The sequence below is a fragment of the Tasmannia lanceolata genome, unplaced genomic scaffold (genome assembly GCF_043159265.1).
Source record: "Tasmannia lanceolata isolate RefF3 unplaced genomic scaffold, GAP_Taslan_0.1 ptg000016l, whole genome shotgun sequence".
Classification (NCBI taxonomy): Eukaryota; Viridiplantae; Streptophyta; class Magnoliopsida; order Canellales; family Winteraceae; genus Tasmannia; species Tasmannia lanceolata.
Genome location: NW_027518693.1, coordinates 1,916,012 through 1,937,286, shown reverse-complemented (window position 1 = coordinate 1,937,286; position 21,275 = coordinate 1,916,012). Strand labels below are relative to the sequence as shown.

Here is a 21,275-nt window from a genome sequence, read left to right as displayed (position 1 = left end):
CCGTAATTTACTTTGCTCGTATCACCAAGGAAACAAAACTTATTTCCAAGATTCCATTCTCTTGCTTACACAGAAAAGTGGGAATCGGAAAAGCAAAAATGAGAAAAAAGTAGGAGAAGTAAAAGAAAATTCAATAGATCGGTGGGTAAAATATCCTACATTATAATCCAATAGGGATTTTTTGTCATTTTGGAAAAAAAAAACCAAGTTTTTCGATGTTAGTCCACCCAAAAGGCTCTCTCAAGTAGAGTTTTTCAATAATAAAACTCTTACATCTACTTAATAGAAGTCACTAAGCTCTGTTGCCTAGCAGAGTACAACCAATATGAGCAAATTAAGGTTACTTCTAACGTGGGAAATGAGGAGTACTCATATGTCTTTACTTAAAGTGGATTTAAATAATTGGAAAAGGTTTTGGCTCACACCTAAAACTTTCACTTTTCTTAGTTTCCATCTCTTTTCAGAGAAATTATATGGTGGCCGCATCTTTTCATTGTGAAATCCATTTCTTCTTGCATATGTTTGCGGATTTGCCTGCTCACTCTGAGCAAAGAGGTATTTCTTCCTAAGGTTAATATTTTTTTTTAATCTTTTTCTCTTTCTTTCTATTGGCAACTACAGTTTCAACTACATTTTGCTTTCTCTTTTACTACTCACTGCTTTGTTAAAGAAACGTTAAGGCAGCCTTGGAATTCATTTATCTCTGATGGACGGTCCGATTGGAAATGGATCGTGACCGGGACAAAAGACGTAGGATCGGAAGAACATTCCGAATCCAATCCGACCGATAATGGATTTGATTGGATCGTGACTAAGACATGGATTCGATCCGAAGTGAATCCGTTGACACCCCTTAGAGTGAAAAAAATTAGAAAAGGGGAGGAATTAGGTTACAAGCTACCTTTTCAAAGGGTTTTTAGAAGTTTTAATCTGAATCGTTCCCTTGATCCAAATGCTGAGACATGGGCTACGAACGGTTTTGTCGTGTGTCACGATGTAGGTGAAACGGCCTATTAACTCTCTTGACTGCTGATTTTATCATACTAATGCAGTTCGAACACAAATCTTAAATTGCTCCGTCTTTTAATATAAAAAAAGGGGTCCCACCTTCATAGCTTGCACTCTAAAAGAAAACAAGACCCCAAATATCCGTCCCCAACTCCGCAATTTTCAGGGGCCCACTTTCCGGAAGAAACTTGTCCACTCTTGCAGGGTTATTTTTGTAATTATATCATAATTAGGGACGGTTCAGTAATTTTCTAGAAAAAAAATAGGATTCGGATGGACACCTATTTTGGATGAAACAGAAGGGGCTCGAGTGTGTGATTTCACAACCACCAAATCTCAAAATAGAATAACAGTAACAAGTAAAACAAGAAGATAAACGAAAAAATAGAGAATTTCTGCCTAGTTAAGAATATCAAGAAATATAAACAGAGCCAAGTAAAAATAAAAGGTGAAATTGCATAGAGAGTGAGAGAAGGAATTGAAACATAACATTTTGTATTTACCGGGCCTTTTGATGAAAGTGAAGTCAATAGCTACTCTACCACTTTCTTTCTCTCTATATATATTGATCACTAGAGCTCTCTGTTGCATTCATTCAATTAAAAGAATTCAGTGATTTGGTCAGGAAATTCAAGTGCTCTTTGAGATTCTTGATCTTGGTTTTCAGTGTCCGGTGTCAGTTTTCTGAAAAGATGAATGTCCTTCAATTCTCGATTGGGATTTTTGGTGGGTGATTTGATCTTTTTTTGTTTTGTTTTGTTTGGATTCTCAATCTTTCTTGGGTTTCTCTTCAATTTTTTCTTAATGAGTTTTCTCTTTTACAATATTTTTGAAACAGGGAATGCCACTGCTCTGTTTCTTTTCTTGGCTCCCATGTAAGTATAGCCTTCCTCATTTTCATGATTCCATCTTATGTTTGTTTCCATGATTTAATTTTTCTCTCAAGGTGTTGTGACCCTATTCTCTTCTTGAATAATATTTTAAATATCATTTCTCTTTTCTTTATTTCAGATTAGCCATGCAATTTTCTTTTCAATTCTTGAGTAAAAGTAGCAGAGAATACTGTTTTGCATTCAATTCTATTGGGTCTCTGAGCTCTGCAGATAATTCTGTTTAAAGAAACTGAGAATTCGTTCTTCTTTTCTTTGCCTTCTTGTCATCTTCTTTATAAAAATCATGTGAAGTTCTAATATTTTCCTCCCGTGATTATTTTATATTTTTGAAAGAAGCCTTCTATTCATGCACCTAATCATGTTCTTCTATGAAAATCTCATAAAAAGTTTCTTTAATTTTCTTTAATTCTTTCTCTCACTCCCTTCTTTTTGTATTTCCTGATATGGTGCTGATTAAAATCTTAGACTGTTCTAAAAATTTCCTCTCTCTCTCTCTCTCTCTCTCTCTCTCATCTAGTGGTATGGTGCTGATATTATATAATTGTATATATATGTTGGGTTTTGTACAGAATTACATTTAGGAGGATCATACAGAGCAAATCAACAGAAAAATTCTCAGGAGTCCCTTATGTCATGACCTTGCTCAACTGTCTCCTCTCTGCATGGTAATCTCTGTTTTCAGTCTTATCTCCTTGATAGCCCCTATTAAAGTTAGACGGTTCCACCTACAGATGTCAATTTTGGCTCGGGCTCGGGAGCTCGCTTGAGCTCGGCTCGAATCCTTAACGAGCCAGGCTCATTAAGCTTAACGAGCTGAGCCTGAGTTAGGCCAGGCTCGGCTCTGCTCGTTAAGAATTTAATATATTGAAATATATATTATATATTAATATATACACTAAAAGGATTGTCCATGGAGTGAAAGGGGGAGGAAAAATATGTGACTTCTTTTTTGGAACCCCATTTGTTACTTGGACCACCCCCGTAGTGTAAAAAGAGTAGTCGGGGGTGTGAATTTAATATAACCCGAGCTCGATAAGGCTCGCGAGCCTGGCCGAGCCTGACTGAGCCGAGCCGAGCTTGGCCAAGCTCGGCTCGGCTTGTTTACACCCCTAGTTCCACCTATCTCTGATCCTTAGTTTTGAAAGGACAAAGGGATACGGGTGGAAATGTCTAAATTCATGGGCCAAATACCTGTCCTATTAAAGAGATTTTATTAAAGAGATTTTATATGGTGTAAGCCCTTGTAGTCCCGTATTTTTCCAAAAATACCACACAGACCACCTATTCCTTAGTTTCTCTGTTTAGGTTGTTTTCCATCACATGGACGGTTTGGATTACCCTATAGAGTGGTTCATACAGTACTTTTTGTAAAAATACCGGACTATCAGAGCTTACACCATATAAAATCTCTTTTCAAACCCTACAATGAATCAATGATAGTATCTTCAATTTTTTCAGGGAAATGCTACCAGCACAACCATATGTTGATATTAGCACAAACCCAGCTGTCTTTTCTTCTTTAATTAGCTCCTTGAGCACTTTTTGGGAGATGTTTTAACCTTTTTGACAGCTCTTTAAATACTAAAAAACACAAGATGGTTTGTGATGATATCATTTCTCTTCTTTTATCAAATTCTCTCGTCAGGTTAGGGCTATTTTTGTCTTTTTACTACAAACAGATGCTTGCAAACCTCCCACGTGCATCATCCAATACCCTTCACTTGATAGGGAAATGAAAGGATAGCCCAAAATTTTAGATAAGCGGATTTTAGAATCTTGGATTTCCTCAAAATCCAAGATGAGAGACAAGAGAAGGAGACAATTTGTTTTGCTTCTATTTAGAATCCTAGATTTTAAGTAAGAAATCTAGGTTTTAGAAATCTCTCCTCATCATGAGATTTCTAAAACCTGGGATAATCTCCTACTCTCTTGTTGTTAGAAAAAAGGGCGAGAAATCAGAAAATGACGGACGGTCTCCTTCTTCTCTCGTCTCCCATCCAGGTTTTCGAGGAAATCCAAATTTCTAAAATCCGCATATCCAAACTACCACTTAGTGAAATATGATTAAAAATGGGGGCGAAAGGTAGTTTACTTATCTATGCAGTTACATTCTAAGTGTATCCACCGAACTTTGATGTATAGGTATGGCTTGCCTTTCGTGTCTCCACACAACCTTCTAGTGAGCACGATCAACGGCACAGGAGCCGGAATCGAGTTCGTATACGTTGTCATCTTCCTTATATATGCGCCGAAGAATGTGAGAGGGAAGATACTAGGATTGCTAGTCTTAGTACTGATGGTTTTCTCGGCCGTAGCCCTTGTCTCTCTCTTGGCCCTCCACCACCAGAAAAGGAAGATTTTCTGTGGGTTTGCAGCCACCATCTTCTCCATTTGCATGTACGCCTCTCCTTTATCGATCATGGTAAGAAGAGGAGGAATTTGCTTCTTTTACATTCTTTTTCTCCTTTTGTTGATGAGAAATTATATGGTGCCCGACCTTCAAGTCCCTTGTTGGTGGTACGTCAAAAGTACCACCCTTAATGTTTGATCCAACAGCAGCCCCTCTTAAAAGGTGTTCTCCGGTTGGATCAAACATCAAGAGTGGTACCGCCCACAAGGGACTTGACGGTCGAGCACCATATAAAAACTCTACGTTGATATACATACATGGTTTTGATGGTGTATATGCTGTTGCAGAGACGGGTGATCCGAACGAAAAGCGTGGAGTTCATGCCATTTTTTCTGTCTCTCTTTGTCTTCCTCTGCGGTACTTCCTGGTTCATCTACGGTCTTTTGGGGCACGATCCTTTTGTTGCTGTGAGCTTCTGTTCCCTTCTCTTCTCTCTTTTTTCCTGAAAATTACCAAGTCCCCAAAATAATTTCTGCAGGAAAATGTTACCAGCAGAACCATGTTTTAATAATTGCACAAACCTAGCTTGTCTTTTCTTTTTCAATTGGCTTGTGAGAACTTTTTTTGGAACTATAATAACCTTTGACAGCTCCTTAAAAAATAAAAGACAAGATAAGTTAGTGCAAATATCAAAACTTGGTCGTGCTAATATAATTTCCCTTCCCAAGACTTCACGAGGTGTGTAATAATGAAAATATCAAAATGACATTGGCTGCTTGGCTCCTTCCTAAAGGGGATACTCACTGGGCCATACTCACTGCTCCTTTTTTCTTAAAAAGGGAAATGTTATGAGCACAACCATGTTTTGATATTTACAGAAACCCAGCTGTCTTTACTTCTTTAATTTGAACCTCAACCTGAATAGGCTGAGCCCCAAAAATCGTTTCCATAGGATGATCCTAGCCCTCCGATCTACAGAGTTTCCATAATATGGAGTTTCTCTACAGATCGGAGGGTTGGGATCATTCTATAGAAATGATTTTTTGGGCATACCTATTTTTGTTATGGCCCATCACATGGATGGTTCGGATCATCCTATGATGTTGTCCGTACAATAGATTTTGAAAATTACGGTGCTACAAGGGCTTACATCGTATAAAAACTTGACAAACATAACCGAAAATCATATTCTGTTTGCCAAGTTCTGTTTTTTTGTTGCATTGATTTTCATTTTGAAAAGGATATAATTTCCGTTAGCATTGTTATTCTGATTTATTCATTGTGCGTTTTGTAAAATAAAATTTAAAATTTATTGCTTACTAACACAGGTAGTATTTTGTCATTTATTGGAAATAATTTTTTGAAAAATAATGGACTTCAAGCGCACAACATATAAAATCTCAATTAAATCACTGACATTCTTGGGCCATGATATGCAAGGGTGTAAAATAGCAGGCCCCATCTATTAGAACATTATGTTTAAATAGTGGGCCCACTACATCAAATTATAAGGTGTAAAATGTGGGCTCCACCTTATGCATATGTGTTATGGGTATCGAAACATGAAGTGTAAAATGGTGGGTCCCTACGTGCTATAACAAACATGTATAAAGGAGCTGGTGGGTCCCATGACACTTTAGAGTTTAACTACCAAGGATGTGGGTTGTTCCTTCACCCCTATGTAACATATGATGTAGAGTGTAACGAACTGAAAGGATGTGGTTTGTTGGTGCCCTTTGCAGGTTCCCAACGGATTCGGGTGTGGACTAGGAACTCTGCAACTGATTCTGTACGCCATCTACAGAGGCAATAAAGGGGATGGAGACGAGGAAAAACCGAGAGACAACGACAACGATAAAGGAGAAAGGAGTATGGTTACTAACGGCAACGATTCATTGAGCTCGGTTATGGTGGAAGTACCATGACTAAGCCAGCGCACAACTAATGCAACCACAACGTCGAAGCTAATAGAACATCTTTCCGTAGAATAATCTCCTAGTTTCATTTTAGTTTTTCTTTTCTTTTCTCTCTTTCATGTTCTCTGATTTAACTTCCATATATACATACAAGATTTAGAGTGTGCATGACTTGCATAAGCTCATTTGTCTTTTGGTCTTTTATTTGTGTGCGTAATTCCTTATTTGTTTGTAAAAGGACAACTTAAGGAATTGTAGTAGTATCAGTTTGATGATATGAGTTTTGTTTATTGATATGACGGAGTTTAGAGAAGTACTTCATGGGTATTGAAAAATCCTCCTTGCACACACACCCGAGGGGGGAGAGAGAGAGAGAGAGAGAGAGAGAGAGAGAGAGAGAGAGAGAGGTGGCCCATCCAAAACAAGAGTTTTTTTTTTAAAAATAATTTTGAAAATAAAAATGTTTTGTTTTTGGAAATTAAATGTGTGCTTTTTGAACGAGGTGTAAAAGTGTAGGGGTCAAAATCCAGCATCAATGGCATGGGGCCCATGCAATCCCCCGGCGAGAAGCCGCCACACGGCAGGACCAATTTGGAGTCCTTGACAGAAACTTGGGCCCTCGGCATCTGAAAATCCCAATGTATGCTGGTACGGCCCGCGATACCTTGAGCGCGTATCCTAAGACCATAGGACGTCACATTGGCCGCTGAAATCCCAGATGGACACTCAAGAGGAGGGTGAATTGGTTGACTTATAAAAAATTTGGACTTCAAAGCTTTTGCTCTTGAATACTAGTTTTACTTTTAGTTACTTAATCAAAGTTGGTTTATGTGAGGACTCAATCGGACCCATGGTGGGCACCAATATGTTGCTATGTACTCGAATCCGGCTCGGGTCGATTGAAAGCTCCTCATGGTCCACCAAGACAGTCGGCAAGGCTATTTCTAGGCATAAGAAGGTTAGGAATGTCCGGTGCTGCGACTCTAAGTAAAGGTGCTGTGACTCTAAGTAAACCATTCGACACTCAAATTAGTAGAGGCAACAGATGAAGTTTAAGCGCCAAGGAATTGGTTTGGGTCTTTTGGGCATTACCTTGCGTTACCTTCGAATTGGAGTGCGGGTTTCCCTTCTGTAGATGGAGGTTTCATGACTCAGGGGGTGAAACTTGAAAGTGGAGTGGCACTGGGGCAATTGTTGGCATGATTGAAACTGGCATGCTATGCTGCCGAGTCATTGCATGGTGACGGCATGATTGAAACTAGCATGCTACGAGGTCTAGGGAGATCTGGAATGATGGCTGATTGGGCAATGAGGCGGCGCATGAGTTCTAGATGCCATGTGGGCTGGATGTTCTGTGCTGATGGACGAGCCGAGCGCCTTCCGAACATCCATTTCCTTCATGCCGCATTGACGATTCCTAAGTGAGGGCACTCCGGGTCATGGAGGCACGAGGCACCATACAGCTGAGGCCCGGTTTTATCTCCAACAATAATCAACAAAGATAAGTGGAAATCAAAACTTATCACCCCTGCATGACCATTGACATGCCTTGGTCAATGCGTATTTTTTGTGCCTCAGGCCATCAAATAACTGCTTGAGAACAATCAAAGATGGGACCGACTATACTATTGTGATGGTAGGGCGGCAACTGAACTATTTGAAAACCTTGGACATTGTAATACATCGAATTCTAATGTTTTTAACCATGTGTATGTTTGTTGTTAGGAGCTCCAAATCGAAGCCACTCAAACAACCAAAGGTGGGACCCACATGACTGTGGTTGGAATTAGATCTCTATTTATCTCATCATCTCAACCAGATCCTAATTGTACAGAGATACATGTGTCATTAGCAGCTACTTGATTTTTATAAGAGTGAAAGAGAGCAAATCCCTACACGGCACATGGTATAACTAGAGACAATGTTTATCTATCGCCACTTGTCCCTGACACCCACATATAGATTGCCACATGTGCGGTTGGATTCACCCTGGACAAACACGTGTCCGAGCTGTAGTCCACCTCCACCATCAGACCTCCTATTTAACTAGAGACAATGTTTCCAATGGCGAGTCCTTTTTTGAGTTATTTTGGAGAGGGAGACTTTCAATTTCCTTTTCATTTTAGTCTCTTCTCTGTAGCTTATACAATATCTATATCTAAGAAATGAAGAAATCTTCGGCCCTCACAATTGAGAGAAAGTCTTCGATCGAAAACGAGCCACGGACGCTTACCCTTAATCAAATGCAATATGCAAGGGTTAGAGCATTCCTCTCTCTTTTTTTGAATGGTTTTTGTCCTTTTTTTTTTCTTTTTCTGTGATATTCCCCATTTTGGGAAGGCCATTCAAAAAAGAAGAAGAAATGGGTATTAATTTTTTATTATTCGGCCGTAAATTTATTGTTAGTTCTAGTAAAGAATTGCAGGATATTTGAAGAACTCATGGACCTTTAAATGGGTCTCCTGATACTAAATTTATTGTTAGTTCTAGTAAGGAATTGAACGATATTTGAAGAACTCATGGACCTTTAAATGGGTATCCTGATAGTATAGATTTCTATAATTTTCTCTAAATTTATTGTTTCTTCTTGTAAGGAATTGAATGATATTTGAAGAACTCATGTACCTTTTTATATATTGTAGGATGCTGCAGTCTATGTGATGAACACAAAAAGCATAGAAGAAGCTATACGTATTTTCACCAAGGTAAATATCACTGTTCTTTTGAATTCACATTATACATGTGTACTCTCGCCTACTCTTAAAAATCTCTCATATTAGACGATCCTAGCCCTTGATTTAAGATAGTACTGTTTAGATTAAATATGAACCGTTGGATCGTATTTATTTCCATGGACTCACAAAATGAAATGGGTTGTGATGTAATTAGGGTTTGGAACCGGTGGTGAGTGCGAGTCACAAGGAAACAACAATTGAGGATTCAGGAGAAGAATGGGACTACTGTGCACCTCATCTGAGGATTGCTCCTCTTGTTAGGGGGACTAGAGACGTGGTTTCAGCTCCTTTCTGAATGCTTTTGTTCCTGAAATTCCTCTCTAGCTTTTATGTTTTTTTCATTTTTTGTATGATGTTTCCTTCCATCAAGGCTCTATATGTATTTTTTTTTTAAATTTCACTGTACATTGGGTAAGAGAGTGAATAAAACAGTAATCTCATCATGTATTGGACTTTGCATTTAGGCCCTGATTGGATTGGAGGAACTTTTTGGAAAAGTTTGGAAAGGAAAATTATTTCTAGAAGTTCCTAATTTTGTTTCTACACTAAAAAAAATAACTTGATCGAACCAACCCTATTCAAGTTTCACTTAGGAGGACCTTTAATTTGTGTTACTATCCCTTCAAATGAACCATAATCATGTAGAAAATATTCAAGAATAAAATTTCCATTAGAAATGTTTTTCTTCCAATCCAAACAGGGCTTCCTGAAAATGAAGATTTTTAGGTAACGTTTTCTTCAAATTGCTCATCACAACAAAAAATCTCAGTGCTATTTCGAAAAAGTTACTGGTGCAATTGTTCAAATATGTTGTGTTTAATTTAAAACTTGACTGATTTTATTTTTTTTGAAGCTAGCCACCTAATTTAAACAATCATTTTTATTTTTATTAGTTGAAGGCTTGAAGCCTAATTTTAAGACATTTAGGTGAGGGTATATGAGATAATTAAGGAAGCGAACACGGAGGGGCCGTTTGGAAATGTGGATTTTAGAATATAGGTTTTTAGTTTGAAAACAGTGTAAAAAGAGGGTTCATGATCAAGCTGTTGTATGCTGTCGTGACAGTGTTTCTTGGATTTTAAGTGAGAAATTTATGTTTTAAAAATCTCTCATGCATCCTTAGATTTCTAAAACCTGGAAATATGGGAGGATCTACTACTCTCTTACTGATGGAAAGAAGGGGAGAAGTAAAAAACGAGGGCTGGTCTGCTTCTTCTCTTGTCTCTTAGCTAAAATTTTGAAGAAATCTCATATTCTAAAATCCGCATATCCAAACGGCCCCTTAGGATTTGACTATCCCTTAGGATTTGAGTATCGAAAGGTTCCCCTGTAGTTCTAAACTTTGGGTGCGGGTTATCCCCCCCCCCCCCCCCCCCCCCCCCCCAAGAATGAGCACAGCAAGGAGGGACCCGTTTGCACTCAACCATATTTTAATGGAAACAGATTGACAAAAAAGAAAGCCGAATCATCATGGCAACAAGAAGAAGTACCTGGAATATGTTAGCTATCCAAAATACTAGCAAGGCCCAAACGCTCACGTAGAGCCAACAGCCAAGCCACCTTATTAGTCCGCTGGGTGACTTAGCGAGCCTACTCCGTTGATAGGTGGAGCAGGGGGCTGGAACCGCACCCCTAGCACAACAAGGAGCCAAATGATCCATTCGGCTGGAGACAACAACGCAAGTTTATCCACCCCCAGTGAAGTCCAAGGAGTCCCTCAACATCTACATCCAGCCCGCCCTTACCCAAGGTAAAATTAGCACCTCCAATCTTGATCCCTACACCCCTCTTTTGTTTTTAATTAAACTACGTACGTACCTTTTGAAATTGATATTGCCACTCTCTCTCTCTCTCTCTCTCACGCGCACACACACATTGACCCCCTTGTATTTTATTTTAATCCACTTTCTTTCACTCATCTTTATATTGCACATCTCCATGCTTGATATGTGCACCTTTTTTTTTTCAAAAAAAATCCTTCCATTGTCCAAATGCTTAGTATTTTTCCGCTGATATTTTCCGTCATCCTTCTTAGTAATTACCACTTCTCACCATTTCTTTATTCCTTCTTCCTTTCACTTCATTTTGTCTATTTGGGTTGGGGTGCCTCAGTTGAGGTAGTGGGCGCCTGAAATATTGACTCCTTTTAATTGAGGTACTTCATTTCATTTGAAGTGCATGGTTGAAAGAGATTTTCAAATTCTATGTGGATCGGTACTAAAAACCGACCCATGATGTCCTACCCATCAAGGCTTACTTTAGCCCATTGGATGGACTGGCCCATAGTGGCTCATTCTTATGAGGAACGGAATCTAAACCGGCCACGAAACTCACCCATCAAGGCTTGAGGTTCATCCAGTCCATTTCGGCTCTCCCAAGTGACACATCTTCAACATCATCGGCAATATACATCAGCGGACATTCAGTGTGCTAATTAATTATTTTTTGTGGATTTTTATTGTAATCAATTTCGGACATTTTATTACAATCAAACATATGTCAATTTTCAGTCCACGTACGTTTGAGAGGGTATGCTAGAATATGTAAGATCCAACAGTTGGATTGGGTGTAAATCTCTTTGCTGGATCATCTTGGTGGTATATTAAGCAAGTTAGTTAGATGCATTCAATTCTTTCAAAGTAATTGGATCCTTTTCCTTGTTTGAGAATCTCCTCCCTTCTTTCCCTCGGTCTCGTAGTGTAACTAGGACCAATTCAGTCACGTTTTCCTGTTTCAATTGAACACTTTCCATTTTTTATTATGATCAAAGGAACCTTGATAAAGTAGGAAACTAGATGGATTGGGATATTGGATTAGGATAGTTTCCTTTCATAATTATCTTGCTTTCATTCTATGTTTATAATTTAAGTGCTCTATACAAGAACAGTCTATGATTGATTGTAATCAAGCAAGATTAGTCCAATTCTCTTGATTTTATCATAAATTGACTTTTAGAGTATTGAAATAGACATTGGTTCGATGACAATGACTAGAAAGACATTGTTGTTAATACGTTCGCTACTTCATATAGATAACACTACATTTGGGGTTACTCTGACAACCGCTGAGATGAAGCTAATATACATTAACCCTTCCACATCATCCACATATATCAAACTAGGCTTACTATTCCATATCTGAAAAGGGTTCACCAGGAATAACGTGGCTCGCTCCTTGGATTCAGTGTTTGCAAATCCATCGCCATATTGGTATACCAAGGGAAAATCCGTGCAAAATCCAACTCAGCATTGTTAAGAGTTTCGGAAAGCAGAGAACAAGAGCCATAATCTGAGTTCATCTTCTTCCAAGTATCACTAATTAGACCTCTTATATGGTGACGAGCAGTTGCTTCAAGAGCGCCTTTTTCATGCATGTAACATTGGATCGATTTGAGAACATCACCTCTCTCTAACTCTGCCTGCAATGGTGAAAAAGATATAAGATATACAGTGAATTCTTCAAAGGCGGTATAGTCATGAAACAGCTAAACAAGATTGTTAAGTGAAGCAAGGCTTATGTGCCGTTGAGGTCCCCAAATCATCGCAGAGTCGAGCCATCATTGATGAACATTGTATGAGATTGGGATGGTTGTATAGGTACTCCATTTCCTCCCTTGTTATCTTTGGTTTTGTGAGATCCCACGTCGGAAAGGGAAGAGAAGTTACTGGGCTATATATGTGGATTTCCCCTCTCCCTGTATAGACGTGTTTTCAGCATCTCCAGGGGGTGGTCCCCGCGGAGTGGGTCGGGCACGGTTAGTGTTGCTAGAAAACAAAATCTGGGAGGTTAGATGACTCAGAACCGAACAATATCTACATAGTGAAGTCGGGGCACGACATAATGGTATCAGAGCGGGACCTCCCATCAAGTACGGTGTGCCAACGAGGATGCTAGGACTTAGGGGGGAGGGGGTGGATTGTGAGATCCTACATCGGAAAGGGAGGAAAAGTTATTGTACTATATATGTGGATTTCCCCTCTCCTTGTGTAGACGCGTTTTCAGCATCTCCAAGGGGCGGGCCCCGCGGAGTGGGTCGGGTATGGGCTGTGCTGCTGGAAAACAAAACCGGGGAGTGTAGATGACCCAGAACCGGACAATATCTGCACAGTGGGGTCGGGGCATGACAGGTTTGCTGAAAAATAGGTAGTGGATAGTATGACCGGCCCAAATATTGATATCCATGCATTGTTGAGATACTCATCAAATATCGGCATGTATCCATTATTGTACCATTTTACCTCCACAAGGTATGCTTTACATAAATCTGCCCACTGTATTAAATAAAGCAAAAGTTAATTACTTTAGGGAAATGAATTGAACACTTGGATGGAAAAGTTAATTACTTTACGGAAATGATATCCCATTATCATCACAACCCTATTTTGATATTTTCGCTAACCCATCTTGTCTTTTACGTGAACACTTGAATACCTTATAGAGCTGGGCAGGCAATCGGTTATTATCAGCTGCTAACCCATCCTGTCTTTTAGTATTTGAAAAGCTGTGAAAAGGTTATTATATTTCCCAAAAAGCTTCACCAGCCAATTAAAGAAAAAAAGACAACTGGGTTTGTGCAAATATCAAAATAAGGTTGGGCGGATAATATTTCCCTTACTTTATTAAAAGCACATTGAAATTGATTTATACTTTATACAATACAAGGTGGCACCCCTAGGATCTCAACCTTTTGTTTATTTCAAGATCCAACCAGGTAGCAGATGAACTTCCCAAACCTTTACGCCCTGTTGAAATTCCAAGAAAATAAATTCTTGAGAAAACTTTAGAGGGAAATGATATATTTCTGGTTAATTTAGAAGTATTATCATAAAAAATTGGAGACTTGAATAGGGTTGGTTGAACTTATTCTTTTCCGTGAGTAAGAAAAGTAGGAAATTTTAATGACAATGTACTTAACATATGACCTTTTTGTTGGAAAATTTGTGTACTGGTTCAATCTAAGAAAAGATAAGAAGATAGGAAGATGCTTCAAGGTGCGTAAACGCTCTCCTTAAGATGATATTCGCCCCCACCAGTAGTGTGCAAAAGGGACCACGAACTCGCCTCCAAGATGCAATGAAGCCCGGTTCCAAACCGATTGCTTGACGACGTTCTGTACTGAACGGAATCAAGCCCTGAATCACCTTTGAATTTTGCAAGTATGTGAGACACAAGTGTCTGTTTCTCCAGAACATAGAACACTTTGAACAAAACTTCTAAAACAGTAAAACAGAAACTTTGTAGGGGATTAGAGAGAGAGAATTGTGCTGGAAATAGCAATTTTGGGTATACCAAAGTAGAAATCTAAATTCTATTAGAATGGACAATTTCTTCTGTTTTTATAGAGCTTGTGGTGGCTTTTCCCGTTGGAAAACACCCTTTCTGCGCATCCTTTCAGCAGGTTTGAATTCTGACTGTTAGATCGTGTCTAATCGCGACTCTACGGTTCAGATCAATCATGGGGTGACCGTTGGCTTATGTAAAAACCCTTCCAACTCCGTAACCGCTAGATCTCCCATCCACGGTGCAGATTGCACCCTTTAGGAACTTGACCGTTGTGTAGAAGAGACACAATCCAACGGTCATCATCCACTAGCTGTTACACCACGATCCGACGGTTCGGATCGGACCTGCTCACGCACTATCCATTGGAGCCCCTAAGCCTGCTGGGCCAACCGTTGGGCCCGAACTCAGGCCCAACCTCACCTAACCATTTGGTCTACCCACTTGACCGATCCAAGTCGATCTTGATTCAACAGTCCGGATCAAATCGGGAGAAATGAAATGCTCCAATCGCTCCTTGCTACGATGCAAAGTGCGCCTAAAAAAATGCCACAATGCGCCCTATAGCCCATTGCCCACGCCGCGGACGCGTGTGCGAACCGTCCCACGGTTCAACCTATGGCTAAGACCCGTTGTGCACCATAATAAAGAAGAAAAAAGAGTAAAGCTTTATAACACATTTAGAAAACATTTTCTAAACAGTTTCTTTTGACCAAAAAATAAGATTTTGAAAATCAAAATCTAACAATCCCTCACCATTTTCAAAATTAAAAAATGTCTCATCATACTTGGAACTCTTATGCATAAATGAAGGTATCTTACGATTTGAACCTTCACTTAGTGAGAACACATCAAAGTTGACCAGAATAGCATAGTAGACGTGTCTTTGAACTACCTATTCTATACGGCCAACCAGATACGTTACACACATAAGAAATTCTTCTCCTCAGGTGATTCTTATAAGCCGACACGTGTATTGGCCATGTGTCTGTATCTCGGTTTCATAAGTGCTCTAGAGGCTGTAGACACCCCATTTTGACTGTGCCCTAATCCTTTCGATTTTGCGCAAAACCCCATTAAATCAACTAGGCAGGGTCCCAAACTCCACCCTTAGCTAGGTCAAGGTCCCGGCTAGGTCTCCATAAAATTTCGTTGAAATCGGAATGCGTTTGCCCAGCGAACGAGCCGAGAAAGGACCGTTGTGTAAACCAGAAAAAGGGAGGTGAGTTTATCCTGGGGAGGGCTGAATTTAGCCATATAGGACGCGCAAAATCGCGCGCCTATCATTTCTTTTCACGCAACCGCGCGCCCATCAAATTTGGAGTGCCAATATCATTTCCCAAAATTTTCTTTAAATACGAAAATCAAAACAGAAAAAAAGAAAGGGAAGAGGAAAATTCGCAGAGAGGAAAAGGGAGAAGAGCAAAAACCCATTTTCCAAGCTTCTTCTTCATTTTCTCCGATCAACCATTGCCGCCGGTCATTTTTCGGCCGGTAGTTACTCATTCTCGCCGGCTATTTTCGCTCATCACCTCCCCTTGAATCATCAGCTAGTTCACCTTCTTCTCATTTTCGCCCAAACGCGCAGAGAGGGAGAAAGATTAGAAAGGGGATTTTTTTCTTCATCTCGGTTAGAGATCATTTCCAGATCTATCAGAGAGAGAGAGAGAGAAAGAGGAAGAGGCCGCCATTATCTCCTTCTTCTTCACTTCACCACCTGCAAGCCACCGTACTTCTTCTTCTCCGGCAATTCCACCTCCTCCGGTGAGCTTGAGCTCCGGTAGATCATTGTGTATTCTTCTCAATATGTGCGATTTGATTCGATCTTCCCTCATGTAAGATCTGGAGCTTTGTTTAACTTGAAACCCTAGATATAAAGCCTAAGACCTTAGATCCAATTTTTCTAAACCCTAGATCTACATCCTTTGTGTTTTGAATCATAAAATTCTAGATTTGTGCAGAGTAAGGGAGAATTTTCTGATCACCTTCTTTGGAGGATCTCACTGGAATCCTAAGCTCCAGCCGGCCAAAAACCATTTTCTCCGATCTCCTTTTTTCCAGCAAATCTCCGATTAGCTTTTTCCGCTCCTCAAGCTCCGACCGATTATCTTCTCTGGCAGCCTTGCTGTAGCTCCGGCCAAGTCCCGAACGACATATTCGTACCTCTAAGCTCGCTCTTTGCACAAAGCTTTGACTGGAAATCCTAGATTTCGTTGTTTTTCTTCATGAAGCCCTAATTCAAAGTTCTAAACCTCACTTTCAATTTCTAGATCTAGTGATCCATTTCATTATAAAGAAGAAGATCTGTTTCTCTTGTCTTTTCTGGAAAGTCACTTTGTGATCGAGATCATCTGTTGCTCAATTGAAATTTCCATTGATAGTTTAAGCATTTTTTCTCCTCCTCCGATCGAATTTTGTTAGAATCTTGCAATTTCAGAGCAAGAGAGGGAGAGAGATCCGAGAATTTTTAGAGGAGAGCTGATCGTTATTTTCTCCGGAATCAAAGAGCTGCTGTCCAATTCATTCATAAATTCTACTGAAATTTAACTTCTCTATCTTAATCCGAAATTGAGTAGAAGAAAAGGAGAAGCTCGGATCTACATTTGAGGTTCTTTATTCAACGAATTTGATCTTGTGAACAGCAAGAACTGGAATTTTTTTTAGAATTCCAGTAAGAGAATCAGAAATCTAAAACTCATCAACTTCAGAGGGATTCAGGTACTCTGCTTTTAGTTTCATATGCGGATTGAAATGATTAGGCATGCTTGATGTGGAAATTAGTATTGATTTCATTTGCTAAATGTTTGGATATTTTATTTTATTGCATTATAAGGTGTTAGATCTGTTTATGGTTTTGTTGTGAGTTAATAGAGAGCTAAGGTTCGGTTACTGTGTCGGTCTTTGTGTTGCATAAATCTGTCTTAAATATTGCACATCCAATGTTTGGCAAATGGCTTCAAAAGAGTTTGGGCATAATGTCTTATGGTTTAAAAATTGATTCCATCCCAATTTTAAAATTTTCAATATTAATGCTTGAATCATACTAGTGTAATCTTTATCATGGAAGTTAATATTGTCGTTTAATGTAGAGGTATAGATCATTTCAGGTTTTATGTTTGTATGATCAATGTATATGTCTCTTCAAAAGGCAGATTCAGGCCACTTTAGATTTGTTCCCAATGTTGTTCACATATAGGTCAATTTGGTATGTATTGCTTGGAAATTGAAATTTCTTGGATCTATATACACTGTTTTGATTCATTTTGTTTAGTCATGTAGAAAATATATCTGTCTAGCCATGTTTGAGCCGTCATTTTGGCAAGCTTGCAAAAATAGAATATATATATTTTTTATGTACCATTGTTCCTCTCTACATTACAGTTGTTGACGTTAATTGTTTACAATCATAATCTGAAATATGTATGTTAATTCTCATTTTAGCTGATTTACTGTTATATATTGATGTGGAAAATGTGAGGAGTAGAAGTTTAAATGGACGTTGTAGAATTATGGTTAAGATATAATGATGCTTGTGGCTGTTTATTTAATTGCTGATATGAGAGCTATCATATTTTAGTAGTCATTTTGATTTAAGTTGTCCTTTAATTTTTATTAGTTGATAAAAAAAAATATACAGGAGAGATACTTGTTTGGCTGCTTAATTTTTACAAGCATGTAAATTTATTAGTGATCAGATGTTTATTTTGTTTCTTTTTTTCAAAATCCCGCGAGTGTGCAAATTGAATATGTATTAAATGTTTGCTTTGCTTTTATACTCATTTCTTTTTTTATTTAAATAAATTGTTAATAGGAAGAAGGAGATCAGATGACTACTCTATTCGATATTATCGACATGAGTACTGTCTGATCTCAAGGCGGGATTAGAAATATTATCATGTGTATATGATATCAGATGATTACTTTGGCATCATCTGATTTCATTGGAGTCCCCGTATTGGGGTTTGTGGTTGGTTTTGAAGTGTTTGATATTGTTTTTACTTTATTAGGCTATCCAGCGGCTGGTCTGGACTAATTAATGTTATTTATCATTTTATGATTACTATTAGATTATATATTCTTCTTTGCTTAGCACTTGATTTATTTTTAGAATAAAATTTGCGATTATCTGGTAGTTTTTTTTCTTCTCTTTTTGATAGACTAACACAGTCTTATAGATTTCTGTTAAAATTCTTTAGATATTAGAATTCCCTCTCGTTGCAAGGGCGATGAAGGCGCTAGCCCAAGCCCATTTCTAGGGGACTTGCACAGTCCAAATAGCATTCTATTTTCTCAAAAGACTTGCCTAGTCTTTTAGATCCAAATCTTTGGAGACAGGCATTGTCTCATTAATTAATCAACCTGAGTTAACCTCTAGAAGACTACCTCTAGTCTCATAGGTCTTAAACCCTCCTCTTTGTGCATCATTTGGTTTTGGGAGAACATCCTACTCGGCTTGGCAACATACCCCTTACCCTTATGGGTATTGGGTTGCACATTTGTTGCACCCTAGGGCTAGGTAGCTGTCCGGCCCGGCTGGATGTTTTACCTTTGCCAAATATGCACAAGGTCTTTCCTTATTACTTGTTGAGCTTTATCTTAGTTTGATTAGTCCACTAGCACAGGAATCCGTCCTTAGTTTAGAGAGTCAATCCTCTTGTTCAGGAATCAAATTCTATCATCATAGGGGTTAGGATTCTATTCTACCTCTCATCGTATCATGTTTTTATCCACTCTTGCAAGGTATAGGATGCTGTCCAACCCTTGCAGAGCTGTGTTTCTATTCTTTTCCCCCGCAAAGCATAGGATGCTGTCCAACCTTTGCGGGATATCAGGAGTCTGTCCTCCCCTTATGATGATAGGATTTGTCCCCCTTGAGTCAAAAATACTTAAAAACAACAAAAACATCTAAAAAACCAAAAATCTCAAAAATCTTGAGTCATTAGGAGTAGTTAGGGAATCTGTTTCGAACTACGTTGGCTTGATCCTCTTCCACGAGGTACGTAGTGCAGCTTGAGATTCTTATCTCAGGTCCAGCCAAACCTTTTGTAAATAAATCATTTACCCATTTTAAGAAAAAATACCAAAAATCTTCAAAACCTTGTTTTCAACAAGATCTTCCTCTAGAGTTAGGAGTTTATCCTAGTTAAAGAGTTTTAGAGTTTTGAGTTTGTCTTTGATGTGTTGTGTGGTTTGTTTGTGTTTGTGTTAGAGTTAGGAGTCTGTCCTAGAGTTATAGGAGCGCCTCCGTCCAGTCAGTTGGCGATTCATATCGCTGACTGATGATTAATTCTTGGATACGCTAGTGATCCCATTGTTTCCCTTAGGGCGTACAGCCTAGCTACACATAGATTATAGGAACCACCTGCATTAGCTTAGGGCTAACCTGCATTTAGTTAAGACATATAGGGTGTCCTAAAATCTACAATCCATTGGAATTTAAATAATCACACAAGAAGCTTTAAGAACTAGTCTGGTCTTTTAGATCGAGTCTAGGATAGAGGTCTAGATGTCTTAGGCATCATAGCTTAGAATAGGTGCGAAGAACTACGTTGCCTTGATTCTCGTGGAGGCGGGGATACATAGGCTTCTTTGGATGAACATCAGATCATCTAAAGACTCGGGCCTAGGTATAGATTAGAGTTTTAGGGTTGTATGGTATCGAGTCATTTTCTATGTTTTGCAGTGTTTTCTTACTTTATTGCGCAGACCTTATACTTTTTTGGTGTGTCATGCATGTGTTTGTTCATCAGAACTTAGACACCCATTAGGCATGTCACTTATAACCTAGCTATGCTTAGGTGACACATGTTTCTTTTATTTTATCTTGTGTGCCTTTGATTTCATCTCCGAGACATGCATGATTAGATAGACGTCTTCTCGGAGATATTTATTCCCATTTCATATGATTTTCGCCCAAAGCTCTTCAAAATTATTAAGTAAATGGCATAAGAGACCAGGTGTTTGCACTTGGGCGGATGAGGTGCTCTTTAGACCTTCCGAATTCGTAACCAGGCACGAACCTTATTTTATATCTCTGGTTATCCGTTGCAACAGAGCATAGTATGGGATCCAAGGCCCATTTGCCTTTTTCCTTGGATGGCGACTCTTCTTTGTTTAAGGTACGCCTCGAATCTGGGCTAGTCCCCGAATCGAGAGGTATCTCACCTTTCATATCGTCACTCATGCTGTGAGAGGCATTATTCTTTCGAGAGTTCCTTGGTAGAGCTCTCCATTCACGTGGATGATCCTGAGACTGTTAGCGCGTGGGGCACACGTCCCTGCCGCCTCTCTCGGATCGGGGTCCACAGGCTGGCGACTCTGCTGGGTATATTCTTTCGAGATATTGCCTAACTCTGTTAAAATGCCATTTGTTACTAACTTTGAAAAATTTTGGGCTAAAATCATTATAAATGGGAATTTAATCGTTTAGAATCCAGGGGCACCAAATAGGTGTTTAAAACAAGGGATTCACACACTGCACAGCATACATCATTTTGTTCTTTATTTTCTTTTATTGATTTTATTATTATTGGCTCCACGGGATAGATATAATGCGTGCCTCATGGGATATCACTATCCAGATGGTGCTGTTGTATCTATTACCAAGCTATGCGTCGGTGCTGCAGTCGTAAACACTAGGCGTACTTGTGTTTACAGCAGCCGATGAGCAATGAAGCATACTATGTATAACACTAGGCGTACTTGTGTTATACATACTAAGTATGGATCATATGCATAGTACCTGATTGAGTCCGGAGCTCTACTTTCCTTTTACATATATTATGTACATGAGTATATTTGCTAACCTAGTAAAAACCCAATTAGGACTTGCTTGTACTAATATATGTATTTTATTCATATAGGAGCGAACATGTGTTACTTACACATGTTGGAACCTAGATTTAGGAACCTTGTCCTGTGTATAGATTATTGTAACTCACCTTATGTGGTTACAATGCGGTCCTAGTACACTCACATATCTGTCTTGAGTCAAGTATCTTGACTCTGTTTGGATATATTTAGGGCTGGTGCCCCTGGTTAGGATATATATGTGTATATATATATATATGTATATTTTGATTGTTAGATTAGG

The 21,275-nt window shown here is 39.0% G+C and overlaps 1 protein-coding gene across 1 annotated transcript; it reads left to right on the top strand.

Annotated features, from left to right (window-relative positions):
* The first annotated feature begins 1,511 nt into the window (after nucleotides 1-1,511).
* Nucleotides 1,512-9,345, top strand: SWEET1 (Nodulin MtN3 family protein). Its single transcript, XM_077357447.1, has 8 exons — nucleotides 1,512-1,734; nucleotides 1,847-1,883; nucleotides 2,471-2,566; nucleotides 4,044-4,323; nucleotides 4,599-4,718; nucleotides 5,994-8,425; nucleotides 8,810-8,872; nucleotides 9,057-9,345. The coding sequence occupies exons 1-6, from the start codon at nucleotides 1,701-1,703 to the stop codon at nucleotides 6,174-6,176; spliced, it is 750 nt and encodes a 249-aa protein (XP_077213562.1). The 5' UTR covers nucleotides 1,512-1,700; the 3' UTR covers nucleotides 6,177-8,425; nucleotides 8,810-8,872; nucleotides 9,057-9,345.
* The last annotated feature ends 11,930 nt before the right edge of the window (nucleotides 9,346-21,275 follow it).

What these genes read in the sequence shown, in the direction of transcription:
- SWEET1 (XM_077357447.1), top strand. Translation starts at nt 1,701, where the DNA reads ATGAATGTCCTTCAATTCTCGATTGGGATTTTTG. An exon ending in ATTCTCGATTGGGATTTTTG is followed by an intron (nt 1,735 to 1,846) that starts GTGGGTGATTTG and finishes TTTTTGAAACAG; the next exon opens with GGAATGCCACTGCTCTGTTT. An exon ending in TTTCTTTTCTTGGCTCCCAT is followed by an intron (nt 1,884 to 2,470) that starts GTAAGTATAGCC and finishes GGTTTTGTACAG; the next exon opens with AATTACATTTAGGAGGATCA.